Raw genomic sequence first — 17961 nt, 5'->3', positions numbered from 1 at the left:
TAAATAAAAGTACCTGAGTGACCTCAGAAACTTTGCAACAAACCAGGTAAAGCAACCCAACCCGTTGAAGCCTGGAACAATAGTGCTTCTTGGTGAACGACAATGTCCGAGACATATCTCTGGTCCCTTGCAAAAACTGAAGACCTTCATCGTGAGCGCGATGGCAAAGTGTGCTCTTGCTCCCTATGGTTCCCATCGCGGACTATAGTAAATCGTCCCGTCCAGCTCCTGTACCCCATGGAGTTTACCTAATATCATTTTGAGCCAGGCAGGATGTTGGAACTTCTTCATCGACGGATGACGATGTCATCATCATTTGCAAGTTCACGTGGGGCTGTGCCTCTCGTGCATCAGCGTTTCATCTTCATAAAAAATTTAAAAAAACAATGCTTCATTCTTTTCCTTCGTGGCTGTCTCAGCTCTGCTCCTTTGAGGCGTCCATGCAACAGCGGGTGGACCCTGAGGTCCATCACAACTTCAGATGGTAATACTTCTCCAAGTACCGCTAACACGCAATTTTAGGCAGAAAATTATCATCACCATAGAGCACCATGTCCTTCTCTGTAGAGAGACCTGACTGGTGTGGGATACACTGGTATCCCCTCCTCGTCCCTCGTGCCAGCGGCGAACGTAAACACGGGCGTGCTGGCCACCAGGAATGTGGAGAGAAGGCACCCCTGCGACTCTGCTCATTTCCGCCCCAGCACTACTGACGTGACGTCACGGCAGCGCGCTGCCTTCTGCGGAGAGGGTAGCATGCCTAAGCTTGACGGCAACGATTTGCTGCTAGGGAGGCAATGACCGAGGGGATAAAAGGGGGGAACATGCAGCGGGAAGGACTCTCGCTGCCGGACCTGACCTGAGTGCCCCACGGACCCCTTTCGCTGCCCGCCGGCCCCCGAGCACCAACGCCAGACGACGTCAAGGACCTGGTGAGCTGCTGAACATCTATTTTACGGATAGAACATTCTTCCGCAGTGTGCTTTACCTCGCGTTAGGATAATAAACTATTTCCTAGCGTGACCTGCCGTTACCTATTTCACCCGGACCTGCAGTGGCTGCGACTCTGCGCCACGGGTTGGGAAAACGTGTTGCGTACTTGAATAACGCCCGGCCGGCTGGACGCAGAGTGACCCCATACTGGATAGTGCAGTGGCCAGTTACTAATCCTGAATTTCGACGCGCTCATGACGCCACCTGACATATCACCGTATGTAAAAATCGCAAGGTCATCAGAGTAAGCAGGAACTCCTCCCAGTTCCTGCTTGCAGAGATCCTTCCTACCACCATCAATTTTGTGATAATGCCCCCCCCCCCCCCCCCCCCTCCATTTGTCATTTGTCCTGTGCTCCTCCCAAAAAAATTCTCTGGCTACGCCAGTGCTGCCGCATGCCTTGGTGAGCGAGACTCCAAGTAACCACTCACGGGTGGCCCTTCCTCTAGACATGCGTGCATCCCCATGCCATGACTCTGATAGGCTTCGCGCAGCACTCAAGGAGAGAGGCAAGTGGTGAATGCATGACTGCAAAAATCGGTTCCCGAGAACGCTTGCCCATTACCTAAAGGACTGCCTCATGGAGCCCAGGTACCCGTCTACAAAGCGCGCACCAGTCTCGCACTTACGAAAGATGTTCTTGCCAGGTAGTGCACTTATACACCAAGGGCATGAGATTGCACTGGAGCACTATCGACAATCCAGCACTTGCTGTGGGACTATCCAATTTGGAACCCATACGTACTAAACGCACAGGCCGCCGAGTTGATTTGCTAGAAGAGTGCACCGGGGGCCAAAGTGTGTACCATGCTTTGCTCCCTGTTGGGCTTTGTCCGCAAAACCAGCCTGCTCAGCAGAATGTAACCTGCACTTCCTTAACCCCTTTAACCCACCCCTCTCCCAATTTATAGGCCTATGTGCCATCCCTGAGAGTACATTTTTTTTCCTCCTTTGACAGTGTGATGTTAGTCACCACAAAAGTCTGCCTCGTTTCTAAAGGTTGATATGTTTTGCTGCAGCAGCAGCTGCATTGCTACATGCATGTGCAAACTGGGAACAGGCAAATGACTTGGCTGAGATGCAGTCCTTCATTGGAAGCAAAGATCCCTCAAAGATAATGGCAGTTGTTGCAGCTGCTCCAGTATGGTAGAAGCGGGGATGCTGTTGGCATGGGCACACATGAACTCCAGGCACGAGAGCTGTTCCAGTGACACATCCGGGAAGCAGTAGCGCATCAGTTGCCTGCAAAAACAAAGGGGTGCACCTTTCTACCAAACTGTGCAGTGAAAAAATTCAGGCAAACAATGGCTCCAGGGAAAAATGTGTGCATGACTGAATGAGTGATACTAATGATCTTGAAGATATAATGGTCTATAACAGCTATATTGCCACCACAGTCCTTCATAAAGTAAGTTATAAAATTCCAATGAGGAAGGCTATCAGGCAGAGAGACGCGATCTCGCCAATGCTATTCATCACCTGTTCACAGGAGGGATTCAGAGGCCTGAATCAGGAACCATTAAGAAAAAGAGTTAATGGAGAATACGTCAGTAATATGTGATTTGCTGGTGACATTGCCTTGCTAAGTCACTCAGGGGATGAATTGCAAAGCGTGATCAACGACCGAGACAGGCAGAGCAGAACGGTGGGTATAAAAATTGATATGCAGAAAACCAAAGTAATATTCAACAGTCTCGAATGACAGGAACAGCAGTTTACATTTGGTACCGAGGCGCTGTAAGTGGTAAGAGAATACATCTACTTAGGCCAAGTAGTGACCACAGACATGGATCACAAGAGTGAAAGGACAAGAAGAATAAGAATGGGCTGGAGTGCATTTGGCAGGTTCTTTCAGATCTTAAATAGCAGTTTACCAATATTGCTTGCTTGTTTTGTGCGGTGATGGTTCGGGCTAGTGGGTAATTTACATGAGGTTTCATAGCAGAAAATGAAAAAGTCTGCAGGGATAGAGCTTGTGTTCTGTCTTGTCCTTTCATTTTGCGCTATGGAACCTCATGTTTTGTGGGGTTTAACATCCGAAAGCGACTCAGGCTATGAGGGATGCCGTAGTGGAGGGCTACAGGCAATTTCGACCACCTGGGGTTCTTTAACGTGCACTGATAATGTACAGAACATGGGCCTTTAGCATTTCACCTCCATCGAAATGCAACTGCCGTGACCGGGAGTTTACCAATATCCCTCAAGTAAAAAATATATAACAGCTGTATCTTACCGCTACTCACCTATGGGGCAGAAACATGGAGGCTAATGAAAAGGGTTCAAATTAAATTGAGAACAATGCTTTGAGCTATGAAAAGGAAAATGATAGGTTTACCGTTAACAGACAGGAAAAAGGCAAGATGGGTCAGGGAATAAATGCATGTTAATGACATCCTAGTCATAATCAAGAAGAAATTGGCTTGGGCAGGGCATGTAATGCGAAGACAAGATAACCGCTGGTCCTGAAGGGTAAAGAAGTGGACACTAAGAGAAAGCAAGCGTAGCAGGGGACGGCAGAAGGTTAGGTGGGTGAATGAGATTAAGCAGTTTGTGGGGATAGGGTGCCTACAGCTAGCTCAGGACGTATATTAGTGTGGGCAGAGGAAAAAGAAAGAAAAATAATGTTGCCCAGCCTGCACCGCCTAAGGCACAACGGGCTTAACTTAGGACAAGGTTAAATGAAAAGATATGAGAGAGGTATTTGTCTTGCAGTGGGCATAATCATGCTGATGATGATTAATGGCCTTGAAAACTACGCCAATGACAAGGACAGTACTGCGCTACTGTTGGAAAACAGCCACCTCTTGCAAGCATCAGCAGCCTTAATTGTGCAATGTAAATGTAGTCCAAGGTTTGACAAAATTTCGTCTGGCAAAGACGAAATGATAGCATGGCCAAACAAACACTTGCCAAAACGAAGAAAAAAAATGAGCTAAAACAGATGACATTTCGGGACTGGTGAAGGTCTCTTGTTCACAAGGAACCCATATGGGTCCTGAACCGGTCATCTGTTTTAGCTCATTTTTCTTCCTTTAAGCATGCGTTTGTTTTATCCATGCTATCAAGCCTTGTGCTATGCCCACATTTTCAATGCTAACAGCACAATCACATATGATGACCACGTAATGAATTGGGGACTGTATGGATACAAATAGGTGTGATAGCGCCGAATCATTCTCCTACAATGGCAGCAATTTTGCTTTATGATGCAAACTGTTGCTAAGATTGGACACAACTGCAAGTTGGCACTGAAGATATGCCCACATTTATGACTATCACATAGAGTTCCTCTGCGACCAGGAAAAGCCCATTGTTAAAGCTTTTCTCGTTGTCTAAACAAAAGCCGTTATCACAGGAACAAATTAAAAGTATGAGAATTTTGATTCTTCCGATTTGCTTACTAGAATGAAACATTAAACTGTTGCTTTCGTTCACTGCTGCCAATGGTTAGTGGAGAACCCCACTGTTGCCAACTGCTGTTTTCTAACATTGTAAGAACTCCATACACATAAAAAAGGCTCAGAAAGTGCTGCAAGAGAGGGACAGTGACACAACAGTAACAACACACGCAAAAACATGTCATTAATGCTTCTTTCACTGCCCCTGTCCCTTCCACGCAGCAGTTTCTAAATGTCTAAAATGAACCACTAGCCCAACAAGCTTTATTGAAGTATCAAGAAAAAAAAAACTGTCCGTTTGGCAAAGTGTATTTATTAGTGCCGAGTTATTTCCTTTTATTTGGTGATGAACACACATACAACTCAGTGACACTACAGGTTTTAAATTATCATTAAACATTTTGTTTATTGACATCACTAACGAGGACGGTTGGTAAACTAATACTCAGAGCTTTATTCTGATTCACACAGTCACTGCAGTGGTGCCTTATCTTTCGTAAAACTGAGTCAACAAGAAACTGCCAAGCAGAGAAACGCCATTAGCTGATATGGCAGTCAAGTGGACCCTGCTCTTGATCACTGACAAATTTTGCTTCAAGTACGATGGCAATTACTGTCTGCAGAAACTATAAGCAATTGTAATGTGAGGGCATCAGTTTCTCAAAGGTTGCTTTGAGAAATTTTACCAGGCTAAATGTATGCGCAAGTATGAGGTTTTGTTTTCGGGAGCATATACTATTCAACATCAGCGAGATAGGACCACAGGGAAATTTTTCAGCATCTGTGGCAAATTCTTCAGGTTTCAATTTATTTCGATAGCAGTGCACTGCAGGCTAGTTCTCGATCCCTTGGCCTTTTTTGCACCTGATAGACTTAGTTCACAATGCTCAAGTATGACATGTGGCCAGCTGTTTGGGCATGCAGAAACACAATGTCACAGGAAGCAGACATTTAACAAGTGACAAAACTAGTATTTAGTGGTGTCCAAGGTGACATGTTTGAAAGTTTGCAGTTAAGTGGCACCAAAGAAATCAAGGCAGTAGCAACAGATGGCCCCAACTGTTCTGTTCTTCTGTTCCTGCTGTCTTCATTTCTCTACCGAGTTTGCCATACATGATTTATACATTTAGATCACATGTATGATTAAACAATGACAACGGTAATGAAAGTGCTGCAACAGATGGAAAACGCTACTTCACATGGTGCCAAATGCATATTTTACAGCGTCACTGTTACTAGCCCATTAGCCAGTTGAGCTGCACCAGTTTTCTGGCCATAACCGATTCTGTGACCACCCTTTGCACATGCCTCATGTACCTTTGTCATCTTGGGGCACTCAACCCTCATTACATGACCACGATAGAGTAGCACTTCTCCATGGTTGGGTGACAACCCCTTAGACACAGATGCAGCGTGCCACTTTCGTTGTCATCAGGTGAGGCACAGGAACATAAGACGCTGCCAAATGCTTCTAGACACCTCTAGACACAAAGAAACAGCTCGTTCTCAAAAATTCTCTTGTTACTGAAACAAAAAGTTAACAAGTTGAAGTTATGAGTGTGAAAATTTTGATGTCTGTCAATTGATTAACAGAGGGACACATTTTAATGTGCTGTAATTTGTCACTGGAGTATAACAGCACCCTGCAGGCCATTTCAGTTGCTGCCAAATGCAGTTTCTTGAAACTGCAGCCTGTTATACCTGATTTTAGTTTCGATGACTGGTCACCGCCATCTTACTTTGCTGGTGGCACCCTGTATGAACCAAATCTAAAAGCCCTCACCAGCACAATCTTGGGCTGTGCGTATGGCGTTGGTGTAGCAGTTACTGCACGGTGCTTGCGAATGCTGCCTGGCAGCGTAATGTTTTGCGGTGTCCCTGAACAGAGAATATAGCTGGTTTTGTGTAAATGAGCCGAGAAACCACACAATTCAGGTGAGAGATTGTGAGTGCTGCACGGTGCAAGCAGCAGCAGCGGCCAGAGTGACGTTGAAGAGCTGTGCTCCTTTTACTACTAAGACGTCTACGTTTTATCTTTTGTGGAACACATATTTCGAATTATGAATTGTAACTAACTGCAAAAGTGGACACAAGCGCACAGCAAAGGAACCGCATGCGCGGCTATTGATTGCGCAATGCAGGTGCACTACAGCTCACCGCAGTTCACGCACTGACGTTTGTTTCATGTATATATCTGCCAATGGTGCCTGTGACTAAAAAGCGAGCTTCCTTCATATTTCACAAAAGAATTTAGTGTTAACCAGGTCAGGTCACATGCCGATCGTTTAACATTGTTTATGAGGTTTGCCGTCCTGTCCTGGTGGACATAAAACCATACGTTGTGCCTTTTGCCTCCAGGGCTATGCCATAGCGTTAAACTGTTGGTTTGCCTAGACCGTCTCGGGGCAATGAATGTGCGCTAATGGGCATTTTTGCATCTTGTCCTCATCGAAGTCGGTGATCGCACTGAGCGGCAGCCACAGAAAGTCACTCACTTAACTAACGTTGGTGAGAAACGAGCATTAGGATTGGGTACCGAAGTCAGGTTACGAACGTTAAGAGTCTACAGTGTTAACGATCACTGGTGCTAAGATGCTGAGCGTGCTGTCTTGCCTAGAAAGTTATTGCTATATTAACTGGAATCACTGCACAATCCACCTTATTTAATCCCTTTTTCCAGATGGCTCACCATACACACATTCTCTGGAAGTCGTTGAATTGGTTTGGTTTACTGGAGTTGAACGTCCCAAAGCAACTCAAGCTATGAGGGACGCCGTAGTGAAGGGTTTCGGAAATTTCGACCACACAGGGTTCTTTAATTCCGGCGCAGCGCCATGCCGGAATGCCAGCATGCGTCGAGTTCCCAAACCCAAGAGAGAGAGCTGTCTCCCACATACGCGCAGCAATCACGTCGGTTCATGGCGCTGTGACGCTGGCGCCCTCCCTTGTTAGTGACGCTGGCGCCCTCCCTTGTCCGTGGTGTCCCTTGTAGGGACACCACGGAAAAGCAATCCAAAGGGGACGGAGTGGGGCGAGTCCCCAATGTTGTGTACAACTACAATTACTTCTAAGAACCAAAGCAACACTGGGCAACGAGACATGCTATAATAGTGGGGGGAGCCATGAATTATATTTGACCACTTGGAGTTTCTTAATGTTCTGCGAAATATCAGAATGCACAAGTTTATGGTTTATGGGGGTTTAACGTCCCAAAGCGACTCAGGCTATGAGGGACGCCGTAGTGAAACGCTCCGGAAATTTCGACCACCTGGGGTTCTTTGATGTGCACAGACATCGCACAGTACACGGGCCTCTAGAATTTCGCCTCCATTGAAATTCGACCGCCGCGGCTGGGATCAAACCCACGTCTTTCGGGCCAGCAGTCGAGCACCGTAACCACTGAGCCACCGCGGCGGCTAAAAAATGCACAAGTTGATGAAAACGCTTTCCAAGGACAACTCACCCATAAAAACTGCTGGAAACTACTCCAGGGTAGGCCATTTGCTGCAGGCTTGCAGGATTTACGGCACACTTGGGCTTCACAGTCTTGCCCTGGTAAGCAATTGAATAACCAAATGAAAGTGCTTTCTTTGCTCCTGCATATTTTTGCAATGAAATAATCCTGAGAGGAAAGTTTTGGTATCAGTCGTTTGTAAGGAGAGCTTGAGGGCTTGAAAAAAACTGTTGACATCCGAATCATTGCTCGTGCATTTTAAGCCAAATGGTGTTGTCATGCGATATGTCACAGGCAGTTTAAGTTCGGGCTCACCAACACCAAGACTGCCACTAACAACTTGTGGCACACGAAGCACTAACAATGATGAACCAGAATTAAACCTTAATAGATTGTGAGCCCATAATTTTTGTTTGGCATGAGTCATTTTCAACAGTAGCTGTGTAGCAGAAAATTCCTAAACCACAGCTAGAGATATATATTTCAACTGAAAAGTTTACTTATATACTACTACAAACACCTAGGGACCGATCAGCAAATATTGTAGGGGGTTATTTATATGCCCCAAAGTTAAAAGAAAAGCATGAAACCAGCCTAATGAAAACATCCGACCAAAGTTAAAATAAATGCACAAAGAAAAGCATGAAACCAGCCTAATGAAAACAATCCGAGCAATGCTGTTATTCCAGCGAAAAAGGAAGACAAACAAATCACACAAGACCTGTTAGAAAAGAAGTAGTACAGAAAGACTACGCGCTAAGAGAGATTCATGAACAGTGTGGAGGTTGCGCTCCCTGTAGTCCGAGACACGAAGCGCTGTTGGGGCCACCGACACCAGCTCCCCTCTCCTTTATACACAGCTGATTGAGTGTGATGAATGATAAGCTACATAGCAGCCTCGGATGTCCAGCAGGTCACAGTCCGACGAAGTGCGGGATAGCATGCTAAGGCCTATGGTTTTCTTCTAGACAAGCAATTCAGTTTTGCTACTTTCCAGACTTCTTGAATTTTCTTTACTACTTGAGACTGCGATCAGCATACTCTTGGCATCTGTGTATTGCCAAAGTGACTCGGGCTATATGGATAATTCCGACCACCTGGGGTGCACTGACAATGCACAGTCTCTAGCATTTCACCTCCGTAGGAATTCGATCGCCGTGGCCAGGATCATTGAACCCATGTCTTCCGGGCCATCATGGCAGCTACAACTAGCAGAAGAACAATATCCTAAAGGTGCAACCATGTGAGGAGCGGAGAGCAGAGCAGTCAGAAGCAGAGCAACGCAAGCGCCAACTCACTGCGTGGTTCTCAAACCACAGGGTGTATGAGAAGTGCAGGTCCCCATCTGCCCACATGGCGGTGAAAGATCCCTCGTGGCTGTAGCGCTGGGCAGACTCCCAACCTCTCCACACCTGCGGACATACAATGGGCAAAGCATGTGCACATGTCAAGTCTTCATGTTAAGGACAGCATTCAGAGTAACTGCAGTCTGTGGCCCAATTACTTGTACAATCTTTTTTTAGCCTCTGCCACATGTCGTACCCCACGAAAATGAGGGCAAGGTTTTCTTGTATGTGATCTTCTTGTGAAGCGCCAACCAGCGCAGTAAAAAATTTTCTGTGGTTCTCAAGATAACATTAACCATAATATTAACCACTGCTTTCTATAGCTGTCAAAAACACAATGCCAACTCATCTCGTGTGTCTACGTAGGGCGGCATGAACACAGAAATGGCAACCCTGAAAATACAGCCTTCAGTATTGCACTTTGAGCCTAGATGTCCCTAAACAAAATGCAAGTATGAGAGTAGTGGGAGACATGCACATTACCATGGCATGAAGTTCTGCAGCATTGATGCTTGTTGCTAGCATGCGGTTGGCTGTTCGGTTTATGTACACAAAATGAAGCAGGCCAGGGTACTGTGCAGAAAAACTGTTTACACGCATAGTCAAGGCAAATGTCATTTCATCTGAAGCATGCAAGTTCACCCTCTCCCATCTAGAAATAAAGCCACTAATCATGACTTCCACAATGCCCTCTTTGCGAGACATTACAGCTTAGGAGGAGGCTGACATGACGAAAGGAGAAGAAAATCACATGGCAGTCATTGCATTCTTTCCCAAAGTTTCACATAATGTAGCCGCTCAGCACAACACCAGTGTTGCAGTTTCTGTTCCATGCAAGCTGGCAAAAATATGCTCAATGGTCAACAGGCAGAGGCAGCTTGCACCAACACACACCGATTGCCATTCCAGCACGACTTACTTGACCTCCCTTACGTATTGAGCAGAATGCGAGCAACACAACCTATCAGTACAAAACATATCTGGGACTCTCCTCTCAGATTACAACAGTTGATATGTCAGAAGCAGAATTGACATCTGAGCTAGTTGGCTTTTCATTTTCAAAAATTATATAAAGCGCACTTAGGACAACAGACAAGGGAGACCAAACAACACAAGTGCTTACTCGCAACTGCGCGTTTATTCGAGAAACACACAAAAGGAAGAACAATCACAAACAAAACAAAAGCCATCGCGCCGGCGTGACAGGAAAAGTGCTCATACAGGTGCGTCAAGATAACAAAACTCTCTTTCATGCAAAACCACCATAGGGTCGGCAACACACGTGTGCTGATTCTTACGGATGTGATAGGCCTCTGAAATCTCTCTGGTTAGCTGATTAGGGTGTCGGAACAAGATTTTAGTTTGGTCAAGCAAAGGCTTGCAGCCGCTGCATTTCGAACAGTGCTTAGCGAGATTAGATGAAGGCGACTTATTCAATGACAAAAAATGCTCTTGCAAGCGCACATTAAGGCAGCGGCCCGTTTGACCGATATAGGTCCGGCCACAAGAAAAGGGAATGTGATACACCACTCCTTTTGAACATCTGACATAGCGGTTCTTGTGATTCACAGTGCAGCACCGCTTTCGTTTATCACATACACCGCTGCTAGAGCGCGCAGCAACCTTCGCACAAACACTACTAACTTTCTGAGGGGCAGAGAAGAGAACATTAACACCATATCTGTTACCCACGTTTTTTAGTTGATGAGAAAACCGATGAACATAAGGTATGACTGCAATATTTTTCTTTTTCTCCTCAGAACCCTTCAAAAGTCACCTATTGAACTCTTTTACTTTTTTGAGCACCTTGCTAGAAGCTAGAAACAGCACGTCCTCTGGAAATCCAGCCAATTTTAGTCTGTTCACTTGCTCGCAGAAACTTTCCTTCATTTCGTGAGGGCACGACTTGAGCAAAGACGATCCTAGGCAGGAGACAGCAATGCCGCACTTCACAATTTTTGAGTGATTTGATTGATAATTTAAGAGTGGTTTATCAGACCTCGGAGAATACCTCCAGCACACATGATCCTGCACGAAATGAAGTTTTGTGTCAAGGAACTGCAGGCAATCGTTTGTAGGAGTTTTAAAGGTGAACTGTAATCCACGCCCATATTCTTTAAAAATCTTAATAATGTCGACCACCCTCCTTGTAAATTCATGTCGGTCAACAAACACCAGATAATCATCGACATACCTGAAAATCTTTTTTGCAAGGCCACTCTGATTCTTTTCAATATAAGAGTCAACTCGAGACAGGAAGATATCACTGAGGACGGGCGCTACTTTGGATCCGATACAAACACCTGTCTTTTGAATAAACAAATGCCCATTCCAGTCAACAAAAGTAGAAGCCAGATAAAATGACAGCACTTCTAAAAACGAAGGAACGGAAATACCACAGGCATTGACAAAGCATTGTTCGTCATTATCCTCGGTAATGCAATCACTAACAAATTTCATCAGTGTGTCATGTGGCAGCGAGTAGAAGAGGTCCTTAACATCAATACTAAATGCAGACGCTCCTTTAGGATTATGATTCTTAAGGTAGTTGACAACAGCCAAAGAATTTGGCGTCTGATATGGGTCCGCTAAGGTAAGACCTTTTAGGTGCTTTTGCAGGAAGCATGAAACGACATGTTGCCAAGTCGACCGCTCAGTGACAATAGCACGGAAGGGCTTATTAAGAAAAAGGCTTATTCGGCAATGGAAGCACATTTTAGACCTGTTAAAGTCAAAGCTACAAAGGTCAAGGAAAATGCTCTGAAACTCTTGTCGCTTTTAAACCTAGAGAATTTGCGCTCTAGCGTTAAAAAGGCTGAAGGCCTAAGGCTCGAAGTCTTCTTTTCAGCCAAAACGCATAAGGACGACATACCCTTCCGTGCTATTGTCACTGAGCGGTCGACTTGGCAACATGTCGTTTCATGCTTCCTGCAAAAGCACCTAAAAGGTCTTACCTTAGCGGACCCATATCAGACGCCAAATTCTTTGGCTGTTGTCGACTACCTTAAGAATCATAATCCTAAAGGAGCGTCTGCATTTAGTATTGATGTTAAGGACCTCTTCTACTCGCTGCCACATGACACACTGATGAAATTTGTTAGTGATTGCATTACCGAGGATAATGATGAACAATGCTTTGTCAATGCCTGTGGTATTTCCATTCCTTCGTTTTTAGAAGTGCTGTCGTTTTATCTGGCTTCTACTTTTGTTGACTGGAATGGGCATTTGTTTATTCAAACGACAGGTGTTTGTATCGGATCCAAAGTAGCGCCCATCCTCAGTGATATCTTCCTGTCTCGAGTTGACTCTTATATTGAAAAGAATCAGAGTGGCCTTGCAAAAAAGATTTTCAGGTATGTCGATGATTATCTGGTGTTTGTTGACCGACATGAATTTACAAGGAGGGTGGTCGACATTATTAAGATTTTTAAAGAATATGGGCGTGGATTACAGTTCACCTTTGAAACTCCTACAAACGATTGCCTGCAGTTCCTTGACACAAAACTTCATTTCGTGCAGGATCATGTGTGCTGGAGGTATTCTCCGAGGTCTGATAAACCACTCTTAAATTATCAATCAAATCACTCAAAAATTGTGAAGAGCGGCATTGCTGTCTCCTGCCTAGGATCGTCTTTGCTCAAGTCGTGCCCTCACGAAATGAAGGAAAGTTTCTGCGAGCAAGTGAACAGACTAAAATTGGCTGGATTTCCAGAGGACGTGCTGTTTCTAGCTTCTAGCAAGGTGCTCAAAAAAGTAAAAGAGTTCAATAGGTGACTTTTGAAGGGTTCTGAGGAGAAAAAGAAAAATATTGCAGTCATACCTTATGTTCATCGGTTTTCTCATCAACTAAAAAACGTGGGTAACAGATATGGTGTTAATGTTCTCTTCTCTGCCCCTCAGAAAGTTAGTAGTGTTTGTGCGAAGGTTGCTGCTCGCTCTAGCAGCGGTGTATGTGATAAACGAAAGCGGTGCTGCACTGTGAATCACAAGAACCGCTATGTCAGATGTTCAAAAGGAGTGGTGTATCACATTCCCTTTTCTTGTGGCCGGACCTATATCGGTCAACCGGGCCGCTGCCTTAATGTGCGCTTGCAAGAGCATTTTTTGTCATTGAATAAGTCGCCTTCATCTAATCTCGCTAAGCACTGTTCGAAATGCAGCGGCTGCAAGCCTTTGCTTGACCAAACTAATATCTTGTTCCGACACCCTAATCAGCTAACCAGAGAGATTTCAGAGGCCTATCACATCCGTAAGAATCAGCACACGTGTGTTGCCGACCCTATGGTGGTTTTGCATGAAAGAGAGTTTTGTTATCTTGACGCACCTGTATGAGCACTTTTCCTGTCACGCCGGCGCGATGGCTTTTGTTTTGTTTGTGATTGTTCTTCCTTTTGTGTGTTTCTCGAATAAACGCGCAGTTGCGAGTAAGCGCTTGTGTTGTTTGGTCTCCCTTGTCTGTTGTCCTAAGTGCGCTTTATATAATTTTTGAAAATGATATGTCAGCCATTGATGGAAGACAAAAAGTTTTAACAAAGGAGAGTAACCTATGCATAACCAACCCTTCAATTTTGTCATGACAAAAACAGCACACACTTTTGACAGACATAACACAAAGAACAAGAAGGAAGGCACCACCAAAATGCTAACCGGTGCATCAGTGAACCTTCCATGGCCCTTTCAGACAGGGAATTCTGCTATTTGGACAATCAGCTGCACTCTGCTCATGTTTAGTTACCTCTTTCTTGCCACACCCGTTAATTTGTTCCCACGTGGTTCTGACATGTGCAGTTTTAGGTGGTTACTGTATATTACGTGCCCAGTTCTTTAGTATTGATGCCCATTGTTCAAACAGCTTTCCGGTCACTTCTGGCGTGCCGCAAGGAAGCGCAGTGGGACCATTCTTGTTTTTGGTCCACATCAATGACATTGTGGTTGTAATTAGTCAATCAGTGCAAATTAGGCTTTTTGCCAATGACTGTGTTTTGTTTCATGAAATCAGATTCTATGAAGACCAAGTCATTCTTAATTTTAACCTTCAGAACATTCACTCATGATGCAATTGATGGGAGATGAAGCTTAACAATGACAAAAGAGTCTCTATGAAAGTGACCAAAAAACAAAATAGCCTATCAATTCCGTATGCCCTTCCAAATCATCTGCTTGAGGAAGTTAACGAATACAAATACTTAGGTGTTACTATAACCAATAATCTTAGCCGGGAATAAGCACATAACCAACATATGTACGTCATCCTTTCAGAAACTTTGCTTCCTTAGGCATAGATTAAAAGGTGCCCCTTCTAGTGGAAAGCATTTAGCCTACACATTCATCACGAGACCGAAACTTGAGAATGCATGCATCGTCTGAGACCCTTAACAAAACAAAACGTCAAGGCACTGGAAATGATTCAGCGAAAATCTGTACGATTCATCTTTAATAAATATTGTTCTACTGACTCACCAACCATTCTTATGACACAACACAGTATACAAACATCGCAAACACAAAGAAAAACTCAGATTGAAAGTTATTTTCTTAATCAAAATTAACAAACTCTCCATGAGCCCTGATTTATTAATTAAGCCGATCACAACGCGACTAACATGACATCATCACACAGAATCACTAACACTGTACAGTACCAGAATCAATGTTTGAAATACTCATTTTTTTCCTCACACAATAACTCAAATGGAATGAACTCCCATCTGAGGTTGTAAACAGCATCGATGCCATTGACAAAATTTCTTATTGATAGTTGACGAGTTGTTTTTCCTTGTTCTTCACTATGTCCTATTACTCATTTGTTAGCTTTCTGCAATGTAATTTGCTGCATTTCTTTTTGTTGTTGTTTTTTGTCCCTCCTGCTTGGGCCTATCTTAGGGTCTGGAGTATTCTATAAATAAAATAAATGCATATAACTTCAGTTGTGAGTCAGCACTTGTGGTGTCATTCTTTGTGCTATGTCAAAGTGTGCACTGGTTTTGTCATGATGAATCAGTACCAACTTGCCCAAATGTCTCCTTTACTACCTTCAATTTAGCTTACAAGCGGACAGTGTTTTAACCATTTCTTGTTTTAATGTGTGTGTAAGTACACCCTTCATCCACAATTAGACCTCCCGACTGTTTTCAAGTGCTTTTGCACACTATGGACTATTTGTGATATTTTCATCTTCAACTCTTGGGTCAGTCTTCTTTTTTCCTTCATTCTGCTGTGCTTGCAATTGTCGTTGCAGTGCATTCTACACAGTTTCCGTTTTTTAACATTAAAATTTCTTTAATCTTATTTTATACTGCCGCATGCAAGAAGACGCCAAAGATGACGACTGGAACTACGAGCGCAAGGCTGGAAGAGGAAGAAGCTGAAAACGCGCAGGGACTCTTTCTGGTTCACCAGTAAACCGTTTTTTATCTTCAGCTCTCCTCAGGGTTCTACAGAGTCGTGACACTGGTGGAGCGTGCTGGGTATTAATAGGACTCCTGGCAGTCCACAGCGCGTCCCGGACATCGACACGCCTGTTCATCACGCTAGCCGCCGCCGTCTAGGCCTTGCCCGGGAGACAACAATCTGCCGGGCGACTTTTCAAACGTCAGTTTGCCAGGCCTCCCAAGCCATGACACCTTCCACTCCTGCGCCTTCCGCAGGAACGCGTTTGAAGATGTGGAAGACTGGCTTGACCAGTTTGAACGAGTGGCCAAGTTCAACCAATGGAGCGCGGACCAGAAGCTTTGCAACATTTATTTTGCACATCAGGATAATGCTAGAACTTGGTTTGAAAACCACGAGGCCAGCTTGTCCACATGGAATGACTTCCGCCGCCAGTTGGTGGACACTTTTGCCAGTCCTGGTCGACGAGAGAATGCGCTGCACCTGCTTGAAGTGCATGTCCAGAAGCCGAATGAAAGCGTAGCTATGTTTGCGGAAGACATGGCTCGACTTTTTCGCCGTGCCAACCCCGATATGACTGAGCAAAGGAAGCTACGACATCTCATGCATGGCGACAAGAAGCAGGTGTTTGCCGGCTTGGTGTGCAACCCACCTCAAACCGTCAGTGAGTTCGTCAAGGACACTACAGCTATAGAGCGAGCCCTCCAAGAACGGTGCCGCCAGTACGACCGACCCTTCAACGGTGTTCCAACGACTGCGGCGGCGCTCACTGCAACCGATAGGACCACTCTTCGAGAACTCATTCGAGAAATTGTCCTTGAGGAGTTGCAGCGAATTACTGCTACGAGCGCTCAGTCACCAGAGGCCATCACAGCAGCCGTAAGGAAAGAGCTCCGGTACGGCCTGTCATCGTATGTACCATACAAGGAGTCTCACCCAGTTGACAACGCGGCAGCCATTTGCAAACCATACCACGTGCCACAACCCAACAGCAACATGGCCGTCATTACTGCGCCTTACTACGAGCCGGAGCCGCAACCCGCTAGCTATGCGGCAGTCCTTTGTGGCCCGCCGCCAGACCACGCCCCACCGAGCTTACCGAGCCGTCAGCAGGCGCGGTTCTTCCAGGGGCCTCAGTGGGCACCTCCTGGCTGCTCTCAACCGTGCCGAACTGACATGTGGTGCTCTTATGACAGCCGACCACTCTGCTTCTTCTGCAGACAATCTGGCCATGTGTATCGGTAGTGCCGCTACCGCCAAGAGGGGCAGGCCTTTCCGCCTGCTTCTGCTCACCGCCATTTCGACGCTGGCCCTGCCCAAATCGAGGACTCGCACTCAGCAGGGAAGCCAACTCACCAGGCTTTCGCCGCCGCTCTCCATCTCCACAGCGTTATTCTTCGCCGACGCGTCGTAGTGATGCTGACGTTAGCGGACGGTGGACCCCGAGCCCTCGCCGGGGAAACTAACAGCCGCAACCTCGCGAGGGGAGGTTGCAACCAGTCGGAAGAGTTTCAAAGCCCTCATTACAGCCGCAACTGCCGATCACAATCCGTGACTGACGCCGCTGTTCTCATTGACCCTGCCGCACTACCACCGAAAATACCGCCTACATTACCGCCAAACATGCTGCACCAGATGAGCAGCCCCGACGACGAAACTGATAGCGCCAACCTTACCGCACTTCCACCGCAAACGCCGAAAGAGACGAGCAACCCAGACGATATTGTTAGCGCCAACTTCGCCGTTTGCATTGATGGGCTGGAGGTACACGCTCTCGTGGGTACCGGGGCGGATTTTTCAATTATTAGCCAAAAACTGGCTGACAGGCTGCACAAAGTAAAAACCGAATGGACTGGGCCACTAATAAGAAGCGCTGGGGGTCAGCTACCGGCACCGACTGGGAAGTGCACTGCCCGGATAGGAATAGGAAACTCGGTGTTCGTTGGCAGCTTCGTTAATCTCTCCGACTGTTGCAAAGACCTCATCTTCGGCATGGATTTTCCATGCCTCATGGGGCTGTAATAAGTTTTCGGGACAACGTCGTTACCTTCACCAAAAATCAGAGACCTTGGTTATGCGGAAGTACCACTGATGCCCTTACGCGTCGCCAATGAAGCGGTGACATTACCTCCGCCATCATGCTCTCTTGTTGAAGTGAAGTGCGACGTGGCGCATACCGGTGATGGCGTCGCCGAACGGGCAGTAGTCCCCCTTATACTCAGCCGAGGTGTGTCCATAGCTAGAGGGCTAGTCAGCTTGGCCAATGGGCACACCGAAGTGCTGCTGACAAACTTCAGCGACGAGCGTCAGCAAATTCCGAAAGGCACAACTGTGCCCTTTTTCGACAGCCTCCCAAGTGCGCAGGACTGTTTTGTGCTG

At 45.9% G+C, this 17961-nt stretch overlaps 1 protein-coding gene across 2 annotated transcripts in view; it reads right to left on the bottom strand.

The window, feature by feature from the left end:
- Positions 1-2063: 2063 nt before the first annotated feature.
- HPS1 (Hermansky-Pudlak syndrome 1 protein) overlaps positions 2064-17961 on the bottom strand; it is a 66494-nt gene continuing 50596 nt past the window's right edge. For both annotated transcript variants that reach the window (XM_077642607.1, XM_077642610.1), the window contains 4 exons: positions 9676-9778; positions 9145-9258; positions 7856-7944; positions 2064-2236 (listed from right to left, as the gene is read on the bottom strand). In XM_077642607.1, coding sequence (XP_077498733.1) covers positions 2083-2236; positions 7856-7944; positions 9145-9258; positions 9676-9778 — 460 coding nt within the window. In that variant the 3' untranslated portion in view covers positions 2064-2082. The remainder of the gene's footprint in view (positions 2237-7855; positions 7945-9144; positions 9259-9675; positions 9779-17961) is intronic.

The sequence above is a fragment of the Amblyomma americanum genome, chromosome 1, assembly GCF_052857255.1.
Source record: "Amblyomma americanum isolate KBUSLIRL-KWMA chromosome 1, ASM5285725v1, whole genome shotgun sequence".
Lineage (NCBI taxonomy): Eukaryota > Metazoa > Arthropoda > Arachnida > Ixodida > Ixodidae > Amblyomma > Amblyomma americanum.
The sequence above is the reverse complement of the archived record's forward strand: the minus strand, read 5'-3'. Positions and strand labels throughout refer to the sequence as shown.